We start from the raw sequence: 13948 nt of genomic DNA, 5'->3' as shown, positions 1-13948 counted from the left end.
ATGGGTTCCAGTTTACTGTGTATGTGTATACCTCAACAGATTTTGTCAATGGATGACGTGTGTATATGTACACATCCATTATCTGTTTGTGTAAATGCGTATAAGTATTCACCATCACAATGCCTGCCATGTAGTTGTAATTATAAATTCAATGGGTGTATTTGTCCGGTGCATATGTACATGTACATATCAATACAACACTTGCAGTAGCATATACTGAGCCCGAGGAGACCGTTCTACTGTCTGGAGGACCGTATGTGTGTCAATGTTGGACTTACGTCATTGCACCGAGTTTATCAGCTTCTTTCCTGATAACGTTTCTAACCGAGTCGTAGGAATCCTGGTCTTTCTGGCAGCATTTGAGAATCCTGTTTTCAAAAATCAGGTACATGTCATATATGTCATTACAGTACGCAAACACATAAGGTCATTCGTTCTGTTACATTTGTTTGTTTGTAGTTTAACTCTGCACTATTCAAGCTACATGAATTGAACATAAATTCGTTTTTGCTACATCTTCTGAGACTATATTTGAAAAACGAGAAATTCTGACTAATGGAACAAAATAATTTCAAGTTAGATGTACTTACTTTGTTCTCACAGTGTACATGTAAAGCCATCCCCAAACAAACACGAACAAAACAGCTGATATTGGCAGTCCTACGACCAGCCAGTTGGCAAAGTTCACTTCCGATCCACCAGCTTTAGAAAAAGCCCTGAAATATGACCTTAAGAAGTAGCAATACGCTTTAAAAAAACAGATGGAAGTGTGTGTGGAAGACATTACCTTAACATAAATAACTTTGTTGTTATTATGTTTGTAAATTTGAATGTAAGTATACGTAATGATGAATGTGGACATAATTGTATGAATAGGCATGTAAATTATATAACACATTCATTAACATTAAGGTACACAAATATTGACATACATTTACGTAAAGGTATGTGCATTTTGGCAAAGATTTACGTAAAGGTATTTAAGTTTATGTATCTTTACATCAAGAACGACATTATGGCAGCACTTGATTCAAATGCTCTAAAGTGTGACGAATGTGGCCCATCAAGTTGCAAGTATGCAACAATAAACACGCTTATTTTCTCCCTCTTTCATACTGGTAGGTAACGTCTGTTGTCAGGTGATAGGTGGACATTACCTCCGCCCGATCATACAGCATGTTTGATCTATATCTATATGGATCGGCGGCAATAGTTAGAATGTGCGTATGGATTAGGGTACTTTGATAAATCTAGAATATATTTTTAGAATTTATCAAAGCAATATGAGATCATTTATAATACTGGAACTAAATAAATAGGATATTATTTACATATAGTACCACACAGGTATGTGTCTATCTGTATTGTAATTGTAATTCGTTTTTTTTCAAAACATTTGAGTTCAGCTCTCTAAAACTAAACGAATTTTAATGTCGAAGAGATAATTAACATATCATTTTGAATAGGAAAAAATTCAGATAGATATTCATAACCTATATTCCCATTATAAATATAAATCTGAAAAAAAAATTAAAAAATTATGTTGAACTGTAAGACTGGAATTGTGAAAATTTAAAGCGGAGTGAATTCTGTTTGACTGCATATGTTGAACACAATATACCAGGGCTGTGTCCGCTAAGCTGAGGTGAGGCATTTGTCACTAGATCATTATCTACAGCAAATTTACTTTTATGTTCAACGTTTTCACAAATTGCGTTATATCGCCGATGCCTAATCAATGTTTTATTAATTTTGTATTTATCTAAATGATTTTAGCTTCTTAATTTTAGCTTCTTTAGCGATCTTTAATGTTATTTAATGTTAACTATTTCGCCTTCAACAGCAGATTTAAAGTGTTACTATCCTTATATGAATCGACAGGTTCTGCGCTGGATCTTGTTCATTTTGTAGTATCCATATATATCCCCATATAGGCGCAGCATACATAGAGGTTATCACGCTAGTGTGTTTTGGGATGGTAAATATCCTGTATTAGGAATATACATTGTATTCAGCGAGCCTTGGCGAGAGTAACTGCTAGAGTAACTGTCCTTTGCCAAAGGGAAGCTACTCTAACCCTATTCTATGAGACGTCACGGCCACGGTCAGACGTTGTTGACAGTCTGACCTGTCATAACGTTAAGAAGTGCGGTCAGATGTACACACAGTTACAAAACGAAACAAGGTAACAATTCAAACATATTTCGGCCAAGTCCAACTTTTTTTATTTTGTGGAAAAGGTTCCAAGCCGCAGAGGTCTACACGCATGGATATGGCTAATGATCCCGCTTGGCTAGGACTAGTGCCCTCGCAAAATTGTTTCGCAATTTATGTCTCCAAAGTTGCCCAAACTTGTAAAATTCCTTAGCTACGTCACAGTTAGACACTGATTTTCAGTATATTAGACTGTTCTTTTGATAATGATAGCAATAATCCCAGTAAAGTTTCTCCAGATTCCCGATGACTCGATCGCCGAATGACAAGGACGACGCCATGTTTCCTTGTAAACAGTGAAAGTAGTCCCTACTTGACCTTTGATATTTGCATCTCCATCCGCATATGACCCCAACGGATATCTTTTTTATCCGTTGGCTTTATCCTGAGAGAAACCTACCAATTATATGATAAAGTAGGATTTCATTACACTCGACTCGTACAGTTTCCTAAAATACACCATAAGTCTTATCACCACACTGCCTGTCTTTAGTGATTAGAAGCTGAAAAGATCTTCTACAGCCTTAGATACTTATGTCCTTCATTTTACATTTTATGTTCAGGTATTCTTCAAACCACAGTCGGGGCGTAAGTTCGATTCCCCACATGTGTACAATGTGTGAAGCCCATTTCTTGTGTCCCCCGCCGTGATAATTATGTGAGTGAGTGAGTGAGTGAGTGAGTGAGTATGGTTTCTCGCCGATTTTAGCAATATTCCAGCAATATCACGGCATGGGAACACCAGAAAATGGGCTTTACACATTGTACCCATGTGGGGAATCGAACCCGGGACTTCGGCGTGACGAGCGAACGCTTTTACCACTGAGCTACCCCACCGCCCCCAGATGTACATGTACTAGTATACTCGGACCCCATGGTACCGCGGCATTCATCGTATCGCGGCATTTCTGATTTCCGGTAATTCACGCGGGACACGCCTCTTAGCGGCTGTCTATTAATGCAAATCAGTAACCAGGAAGTGCTCACTTCGTAAACAATTTCAATTCCCTCGGAATGTTCCGTCTTCTGTAAGTAAGGAGTTATTAATGTGTTGATACTTACTTCTGGTATATTTTTTTAATATTGCCTTACCCCCATCTATCAATGACCAACGATATAACCCGCAGTTCCCCAAGTAAACTTTCTCTATCGACCTGGACTAGATCATCTGCTTTTCATGGCGATTAATAAGGTAACGGAAGTTACGTAGTCCGCACATTTTTTCCCGCTCTGTGCCCAGAATCTATTGGGAGGTCATAAGGGCCATAATGCCAAACTTAGAAATACGTTCTTCACTAGAAGCCAAAAGATAAATACATACTTTGGGCATACTAGGAGTGGTTTTTATATATTTATTGTTGACTTTTAACATTTTTTCCATTTTGGGACAAATTATTGTCATTCAATTTTTTTTTTAAACAATCTTAGAATATCATTTCTGATATTTTGTTGTTGATTTTTAAAATATTTTTCTCAGACTTTTCGGTAAATATGCATTGAATACCTATTACTGATAACACATTTAGAATTTTACTTGTGCTGTCTTTGCACATGTCTGGACAAATCACTGATGTCTGGCATGATTATACTAAGTGGTTGGTAGAAGTATGTCCTCGAATAATCATAAATGTTAGTGAGTGCATTTTGTTCCGTTCAGCGTACATGACAAGTACCGCGATACCCCTAGGTTGCAGGCTATATACATCAGTTTGGAAGAATGGCATCACACCCAAAGAGATAATGAAACCCCCCTTAAACCAGGCGTAGAACTGTAGAATTAGATCAGTGGCATGACGCTTTTCGTTTCCTAACTGGCAGTTTGTTTGAATTTAGAGTGAACGTCACAGGATAATGCACGTCTCGTAACAAATATGATTATTTTAAAGTCCACAAAAGTAGTAAAAGTGATGGTGATGCCATGTCATAATCGATAGGAAAGGATATCTACAAGTTGATTTGCCAATCCTTTACCAATACTTAGCGTTGTATATATACCTATTTAAGTTTCCACTCGTGTCAAATGAAGTAATTTAGTACCAAAGTTGTTCACTACTCAGTATGTGTACCTTGTACAGTTCCAGGTTTAAGTCCTTGCGCAATATCAGTATTATCCAATTCAAAGTCTTTCACAATCAATCAGTCAAATATCCTACAAGGACAACTTCTTTGTCCTGGCATTAACATCTTTCATTAGGGCAACATGTTTACTATGTGCCATACAGTTTATGATTGATTGATTAATTTTGCAGAAAATATCGTTTGTAACATACTTAGAACCGTCGGGGGGGGGGGGGGTGGGGGGGGGGGGGGGGGGGGGATGTACCCGATGCCTAAGAAAACATCTTGCTCCTGGTCAAATTGTGTTTTACATAGTATATCCACAAAATGCATCCCTTTATTGAAAACCGCCAATGTCCTTTTATCAATTAGATCAACTAAGTCCTGGTATTTGTATCTGTTTCCTTGGTCACACACACTGCAAATACATTAAAGAGACATAAGTGGGTTCAATATCACATGCTGCATCATGATCATTATCATTATCAATTATCACCGTCATACATCAACTGTTTTCGTCACCTGTTGTGACATCACTGCAAACATGATAAACTACATTCCCCCTGTCTGTGATACAATTGCACAGAGAAATGTAACATTTAAGAGATATCATTTTTAATAAGATCAAGCTTTGAGAGTTTCTTTTTCGTGCTTTCCAGTTTGTCTATGGTATGTTTCTTTCTACCATAGTAACATCAATTTGTACAAATGGAAAACCTTTAATAACTAATTAAGAAGCCCATTATCATGTTTCAAATACCGAATAATACAACAGCATTTACAAAAACACAATAGTTCAAACGTTTATTGCTGCTGTATGTATGTCAGTTGTGATCACATTATGTCAAATCCAGTCCGTGGGGAAATAGGGTTACTATTCAGGGCTGAGCAGTATTGTCGGTGATTGGTAATTGATACCTGCTCTGGTTTGAGATAAGCTTTTGAATAGACGAATTTTGCTGAGGCATTCATATCATCTGTACATAGTTCCAGTTGTGTTTTTGACAATTCATGGCTTAATTACACGAGCAATTAGGAATCACCGATTCGATAATGGCTGTTATGCCGTCGTTATTTATCTAGTTCTTGCTTGTAATGTTGAATTATGACTGCCACACAGAAACAATCCCAAACTGAGCTGAGTTTTGGGAGTTTTACGTCCCAGTTAATGTATTTCGTAAACGGGGTAGGTGGGGAATGATAAATAAAACTAATGTTAGAAAAATAGAAAAATCAACACACCCAGAAACCAACTAATAATAGCTATATCTATAATATATACATATAATGTATTTGCAACTATGTATTACATCGTCAGTTATTATTACAAGTGAAGGTATAGATGATTTGGTGAATTTGGAAAAGGTGTTAATAATTAAAATTGATTAATTATGGGTTATAAATGGGTCACAGATAAGCTGTAATTAGATATGGAGCCTACTGAAGAAAGAAAAGGGGAATAAGAGCCAAGCCTAACTGGATATTTTTGTTTGTTTACATTATAAGATTTTGAAGCCGAGTTTGTTTGGGATGTTCTAAAATTTGTCAGGGAGTTTAGCATTAAGAATGAAATTGATAATTGAGTCGTATATTGCTGGTGGGTTGAATGGGATGAAAAGTAAGGAAATATTGTGCTGATAGTGAGAAAGGATAGTGATATAGTTAAGAGTGGAAAGTGTTATATGGTGGATACAAATGTGATCTAGGTCTTCGGGAATGAGGCAGTTTGCACAGTTACTATTTAGCTGTCTTTTGGGGCTTATATACTAGTAGATTATAGTTAAGATTTGTATTGTCACTGATAATAGGGGATATTATTTAATACAAAAAGGTCGAATTGTTAAAGTTGTGGCATTTATACATTGGTTCATAAAATATAGTCTTAATCAAGGTAGAGTTAGAATTTTAGATAAGATTTTGGACATTTTGAATTTTGATGGAATGTTTAATTTTAGATTTCCGCTCGGCTTTAGAAGTGTGAAAAATCAATGGATGGGGATGGATGTGTTATGGATAGTTTTGCTTCAAAGTCTGCAATGTTGTTACCACGTGTGTTGGAGTGTCCAGTTACCCATAGTAGACTTACAGATTTATTTTCTGATTTTAGTTCTGAAATGAAATGGATAATGTTGTTTATTAAATCGGGTCGGGATTTGGAATATTTGTTTTGACATTGTTTTGATGAGCCGAGAGAGTCTGGAATAATTAGAAAGTTGTTTTTTAAGGGTTTTGACGAGTTGGGGGGCTGTAAGTATGGCTAATAGTTCAGCAGTATTAGTATTAGTATAATTTTGATAATGATAATTAGTAGTTATTTTGGTTGGGCCTGGTCTACACGGATATCTAGTCCTGTGTTATTGTTCTTATCTTGTGAGTCGTCATAGTAAACGTGTGTGTGAGATGGCCAGTTGGTATGTTTGTGGTTAAGTGTTTCTTTCTGTGGGGAGATGTTGGGTTATGTTTTATATATGCTAAGAAGGTTTTGTTTGTCTGATCCCCAGCCGGTGCCTCTGATGGCCCTCATTAGGTTTAAATCTTTTTCACAAGAGTTTACCAGTTTTGAAATATGGGGAGTCCATGTGAGGTGTTGGTCAAATGTGACTCCTAGAAATTTTGCTTCTTTTTTATATGTGATTTCTTCAATGTTTAGGTGAAGTTTGGGTGTATAATTTATCTAACGTTGTTTTTGTAATAGCATGCCAATAGTTTTTTAGTGCTAATTTGAAAGGCCCACTTAGTAGACCATTTTTGAATACTGTTAAGTGCAGACTGTATTTTGGCTTTAATTAGGTTTAATAAAGATGAGGATGTCCAGAAGGAGATGTCGTCTGCAACTTTTGCTGTTGAAATATTATTGTTTTAATAGAATTTGAAAAATGTCGTCAATCATGAAATTGAATAATGTCGGCGACAATATGCTACCTTGTGGGGTGCCATTTTCTAATGGATGGGTATCTAATAAGGTTTCATGGGATTTCACTGTGATATTTCTGTCTGTTAAGAAAGAGTGTATGAATTTCAAATCTCCCATTAATGGCTTTATTTTCTAATTTTTGAATGAGGCCATTATGCCAAACCATACCGAAAGCTTTGCTGAAGTCTATAAATATGGCCATAGTATATTGTTTTTGTGTTTGTGCTGTCCTAATGTCTTGTTCCAAATGTAAAATGTGGTCTAACGTTTGTCTTTTGCTCGTAAAAGCCACTCTGGTCTGGAATGATAAGATTGTTTTCTGAGATATTATGCTTCAGCCTGTTATTTACAATTGATTCCATAATTTTACATAAATGGGAAGTTGAAATGGGGCGATATGAGTCAAGCTCATTTGGGGTTTTCCTGGTTTCAGGACTGGTACTACTTTTGCATGTTTCCATGTAGCGCCTCCAGTTGTCCGTGTTTTGTTGTATAATTGAAAAAGTATATTTTGAATTTTGATGGGGATTTTATTCACTGTTTTTCTTTTTAATTTAACCTTATATCAGATTAAAATTCAGCTGATTTTATATATCATACCTTCACTATTATTATATTTTATGTTACAGTATATGTTTCTACACATATCTTCACTGCCGTTAAACTCTTATCCTATAAACCTACTTTAATTTTCTAAACTGCCCCTTCATTTACAGTTTTTAGGCCAGACGTTTCCTTACTATTTCTCATTGATATAATTTAAACCGGGCTGACCCCGACTGCGACAGAGCCAAAGGCTGAAGCGGTCATAACATCCGAAAGGTTCATTCGCGTTACGCCGACTTTCAGAAAAGACATTATTCGCGTTACGCCGACCAGCGGTTTTTCTTTGATGATATGTGCGTGTTATGTTAACACACGAGGTTGTTACAAGCACGCTATGAATGGTGTTTTTGGATGGTGTTCAGGACACATAGAAACATATAACAGATTTATGATACATTTTTGTGTCGTTTATTCCACACATTATATTGTATCAAAAACAGCGATCAGGCAACAGTTGATACATTTCAATTTGGGACAACGAACAGAACATGATATACATGAATTATAACATTATTTTTTTTAAACTGTTCATAGACGCTACAAGTTGCAGTTTCAACTCCAAGCTAGCAACACCAATCCAACACAGAGCATTGCCTGTTAGCCAGCCCAGGGGATCACTACCGTTGTTGTTGCATTAAGTGTTTAAGAGGTCGCCTTCTGCCTGATCAATTTCGGCTGACCTGGCCCTCTTTGGGACTCCTGTGTGTGAGTGGGGTACACATATCTATTGTGAGTTTGGTGTTCACATAATTTCTGTTTTTGTATTGATATGATTTCTATTTTCGTATATTGATATGATTTCATTTTTATCCTTGGCTGCACTGTTTAAATACGTTCAAGTAGCTGTCCGTCTCTCAGAAATAGAGTTAGTTTGGCCTTCGCTATTGCATCTCTTGGCTTTAGGAGATCTATGACAGATAGCGGATCTAACTGCAATTCTTGTTTTAACCTAGCCCGGGCTGGGGCATGGTCTTGACATTCTAGTAACACGTGAGTAATGGTTTCAGCCTGATTGCAAGATGAACAAACCTTGTCATAGTGCATTTTGTGACCGAGTCTGAGGCGTGAGATAGCAATTTCAACTTTCCTTTCATTTGAGTATGAGTTTGGCTTTTGTTGGACCTTGGGTTGAATTTTGTATAGCATTCTGCCGATCTTACTTGCGTCCCATTGGGCTTGCCATCTTTCTGCTATGGAGGCTTTGATTTTTCTTTTTATCTCTAGTTTACTAAAGGGAATATGCTGTATGTCCGCTGTGTCTAGAGCTAGCTTCGCCAGTGAGTCTGCTTTTTCATTTCTATGAATATCTATGTGAGAGGGGATCCAACACAGCTCCACCTGTTGCCCATGGTCCGATAGTTTTGTATATTCGTATAGAATATTGTTGACTGTGTTTGGCCTGGAGTTTGTGTTTCTGCCACTGATGGCTTGAAGTGCACTTAGCGAGTCTGATAGGGCGACTGCCTTTGCTACCGGTATGAGTTTGAGTGCATGATGAATTGCCTCCAATTCAGCCGTGAATACTGACTGACCATCAGGCAAGCGTAATTGAATGTGCTTTGGGTTTGGAGCTGTGGATATGGATCCCTAACCAGCACTGTCGTTGATGTGATTCTTGGATCCATCAGTGTATATATGGGCCCAGCTGTCCCAGGTAGTTTGAATTTTAGTGATAACTAATGATGGTAGTAGGATTCTTCTGATGTAAAAGCAGTGTCAACTTTGGGAGTTTTTAAAGTCAAGGGAGGGTGTAACCCTTTGTAGTGACTTTCTGGAGGCTGAATGTCATCACAATTGTGACTTCGAATGAGTTCACGACACATTTTTCTCGATTTAGCCATGACGGAGTAAACACCACAGCGGAAAATATTATGTACCATATCTATAACACACAGATCACTGCCCTAGAACAACATAGTTCTACTTCCTTCTCCTCAACTGGGATACCGAACGAACACCCCAAGTGGGATCGGACAGTAAACTCTTACCAAGCCGGCGGCCGGCGGCCATCTTGGCCAGCGACTGACCCCCCAGGGCCACCCCCAAGGACAAACCAAACTTGATAAGTGCCTTTCCTATCTCCCTCTCCCCTCTATTCTTTCTAGATTACTTGGTAACTGTTGTATTTATATATTTTTTCTCATATATCTAATTGATAGTACCTATTCTAACCCTGTGTTATATTGCCATCACCTTGCTTATATCAATCATGTCATCAAACACCCCCCCACCTACATCCCCCCACACAGACTCCATATTCACAACACCCATACACTCAGACACCCATTTCCCCGGGACTCACACCCATCCACAACCAAAATCCTGTCCCCTTTGATTTCGGAATAGACTTCCAAGAATTTTCTTTCAATCAACCCCACAGCAGCATCACATCCCCCAACAACCAACCCCAAATTCCCCCCCACCATCCCCAAACACAGCAAACCAAAATCAAAACAGCCCCCAAACCCCCATCTCCAAAACCCACAAAACGACCACACCAATCCCCAGCAGAATCTTCACTCACAACTAAGAAAACATGTGCCAAGCAAACACCTCCAACCACCTCAACATCTGAACAGTCTCCAGCAACAGACCAGAACAAACTTATATTACTGGCATTCTCAACAAACACCACACCACTCAACGACACCTTCTCAAACAATAAATTCGCCCTCTGCCTGAAAAAAGTACACATAACATACAAATACATAAACAGATGTGGCAGGGGGTTCAAGATCACCTTTCCTTCACAAGACACACTCAATCAAGCACGCAGACAAACAATGATAGATGGTCTTAACATTACATGGCAAACACCAAAATGGCTCACATCTATACAGGGGGTTATATACATAGACCATAGGGACACACAAGAAGACATACTAGAGTACATCCAAACAGCAAATCAACTCCACACACAACCCCAAATCACAGACTACAAGAGCATCAATAAACAGAACACCCATACCAGGCAGAACCACAACACAAACTATCTTCCTTACCTTCAAGAGCACCACACTACCCACACACATAATTTTCGGAGCACTCAGATACAAAATTAATCCAATAAGGAAAAACCCACCACAATGCAACATATGCCACTCTTACAACCACACTACAGCCACTTGCCGACAACCGCCCATGTGCCAGAAATGTGGGTCCCTCAGACACGAAACCCCAGAGTGCACATGGGCGGCCTACTGTATACAGTGCGAAGCCGAGGGTCATACAGCCACACAAAATACTTGCCCACTCAAACAACAACACATCCTCCGGCTCAACAAACACATCAAACAGGAACACCTACCCAAACCGGCCAGAATATTACAAACATATAATAGCCTTCCAGACTATGAAGATCTATCAGACACATCATCCTCCACATCATTACCTCCCCCTATTCCCCCCACCCAGACCCGACCCACCCAGTCCAAACGTAAACAACTCTTTTCCACTCCAGTCCCAACCCAGCATACCCTCCTCCACCCAATAAACACCATCCCACCCACCCAACCAGTAAACACTGTCCCACCCCATACAGACAATTCAACTCAAGCACGCCCCCCTCAAACAGTACCCCCACCAACAACATACAACACCCTCCCCAAGGCCACCACCCCCCTGCTACCAACCCCTACCCCCCACCCGCCCATCCTACCTCCCCCCCAACCCAGCCATATCCCCCTCCCCCTGTCCATCCCACCTCCCCCCCAACCCACCTCCATACCCATCCAAACCCCCATTCACACACTCTTCAGATCTGCTATACCAATTCTAGCCACCCAACTACAAATCCAGTCCAAAACACACAAAGCCAAAGCACATTTATCTAGAAAACCACTACTCGCCCAGAAAATACAATCACTCAGGTCCACCACACCCAAACCAATCACCCCACAAAAACTTCACTCCAACACAAACAAGATCATAGAATTCCTGTCAGCAGTTCTCCTTATTAAAAACCCCACCCCCAAAAAAATCCACAACATAGCTTTGGTGTCTAACCTATACCAAAAACCATATCATCACTTCCAAACTGTCATAAGAGCTCTCAAATAAAAAGCTAAATTAGTCCCAAACCCCTCTTCCAAATCAGCCCCATAGCACCATGCATTTGGCCTTAACATCCCCACAAATCTACAAATCAGAACATGGTGTTTTTACAGTGGAATTGTAATGGTCTCAATACTAATGGGCATGAACTTAAGGCCCTCATCGCCCTAAACAAAATTGCCCCATTGTTAATAGTAGTACAAGAAACAAAACTATCTCCCAAAAAAGCCTTCAAATTGCCAGGCTACACTTTCATTCGACAAGATAGAGCCAGACCACCCAATAAACCAGGCCCCCCCTATGGAGGACTAGGCCTGTTTATCAAAAATACTATCCAGTTCACAGAATTATCCATCCCCACTCCTAATCTAGAAGTCCTGGCGGCTAACATCACTATCAATGACACTAAAATAACTGTAATTAACTGCTACCACACCAAAACCAAACCGTTTAACCCTGATTTAGAAACTCTCTCCAAATTCATAGGCCCAAATACCCTCATTCTAGGAGACTTTAATGCACATCACCCACTGTGGGGCACTAAAAATTATCAAGATAGATTTGGAAAATACATAATAGAAGGGTTAGACACCAAAAATCTCATTAGCTTAAACGACAATAGAGCCACAAGATTCCCTACCAGCCACTTACAATCCCCCACTGCAGTGGACCTATCTATCACCACCCCCCAACTCTTCCAAAAACTCACATGGGACCCCCACAATGACACCTGGGGTAGTGATCATTTCCCCATAAAAATTTCTATAAATATCCTTCCTGACAAGCCCCTATCTGACCCCAACTCCACTTCTGACCCCCCCAAACAAACTAAATTCAACTTTACCAAAGCTGACTGGCAGGAGTTCAACATATTATGCAACCAAATAGACACTCACAACATACATAGTACTGACATCGACACCTTCAACACAAACCTCAGCAATACTCTATACAACATATCCATTAAATGCATTCCTACAACCAAAATAAAACCCACACATAATACAGTACCATGGTGGAGCCCTGAAATTATTCAATCTAGAAAACTCAGGAAAAAAGCTCTCAATAAGGCTAAACATGATCGAACTAAACTCCATTTGGCTCATAAACAAAGAAATCTTACTAAAGAACTAATCATGGCAACAAAAAGAAACCATTTACATCAACCTTGAGGATGGGCAAACAAAATTCAAAAATTCTGTGGAATAAACTTAAAGCAATAAAAGGCATTGCCAAATCTTTCAACTCGCCCAACTTTCCCCTACTTAAAACAGATAAAGAAAAGGCTAATGCCATGGCCGCCCATCTTTCGACCGTAAGCAGCTCCCCCAACCGCTCCAAACACATACAAGATACTATAAACACTCAACCTGCATTTCAAAACAGATCACCACTCTCACATCTTGCCATAAACAAACTTATCAACATCCACGAACTTCAAAACGCTTTAAAAAGCAAAAACACAGCCCCAGCCACTGGATTAGACAACATAAGTTACAAAATTCTAAATCATGTCCCCATCAAAATTCAAAAATTAATACTTCAACTTTATAATCAGATTTGGACTTCTGGCCACCTCCCCAAAACATGGAAAAATGCTCTAGTGGTGCCAATTCTAAAACCAGGGAAATCCCCAAATGACCCTGATTCCTATCGCCCTATCTCTCTCACATCTCATCTATGTAAAATCATGGAAACAGTAATAAACAACAGACTAAAGCATAAAATACAAAACAATAGCCTTATAAAAGAGGACCAGAGTGGCTTTACAACAAACAGACAGACCCTAGATCATATTTTAAATTTGGAACATGATGTCAGGACAGCTCAAGCACAAAAACAATACACTGTGGCCATTTTTATAGATTTTTCTAAAGCATTTGATATGGTTTGGCAACAAGGCCTAATTCAAAAATTAATAAATAAAGCAATTGATGGGAGAATTCTAAATTTCATTCATTCTTTCTTAAATAACAGAAACATAACAGTAAAATCAAGCAACACCCTATCAGACCCCCATACTCTTGAAAATGGCACCCCCCAGGGAAGTATCCTGTCCCCCACCTTCTTTAATCTAATGATTGATGACATATTCCCATCCAC

At 39.0% G+C, this 13948-nt stretch overlaps 1 protein-coding gene across 4 annotated transcripts in view; it reads right to left on the bottom strand.

Annotated features, from left to right (window-relative positions):
- The window catches only part of LOC124147146 (solute carrier family 13 member 5-like), a 168609-nt gene that overhangs the window by 16848 nt on the left and 137813 nt on the right, over positions 1-13948 (bottom strand). For all 4 annotated transcript variants that reach the window (XR_007221017.1, XM_048396116.1, XM_048396114.1 and 1 more), the window contains 2 exons: positions 591-716; positions 279-368 (listed from right to left, as the gene is read on the bottom strand). Coding sequence is in view for 3 of the 4 variants with exons in the window: in XM_048396116.1 (XP_048252073.1) it covers positions 279-368; positions 591-716 (216 nt within the window). In the remaining variant the exon portion in view is untranslated. The remainder of the gene's footprint in view (positions 1-278; positions 369-590; positions 717-13948) is intronic.

Source organism: Haliotis rufescens, unplaced genomic scaffold, assembly GCF_023055435.1.
Source record: "Haliotis rufescens isolate VD_foot unplaced genomic scaffold, xgHalRufe1.0.p SCAF_15, whole genome shotgun sequence".
NCBI classification, from domain to species: Eukaryota; Metazoa; Mollusca; class Gastropoda; order Lepetellida; family Haliotidae; genus Haliotis; species Haliotis rufescens.
The sequence above is the reverse complement of the archived record's forward strand: the minus strand, read 5'-3'. Positions and strand labels throughout refer to the sequence as shown.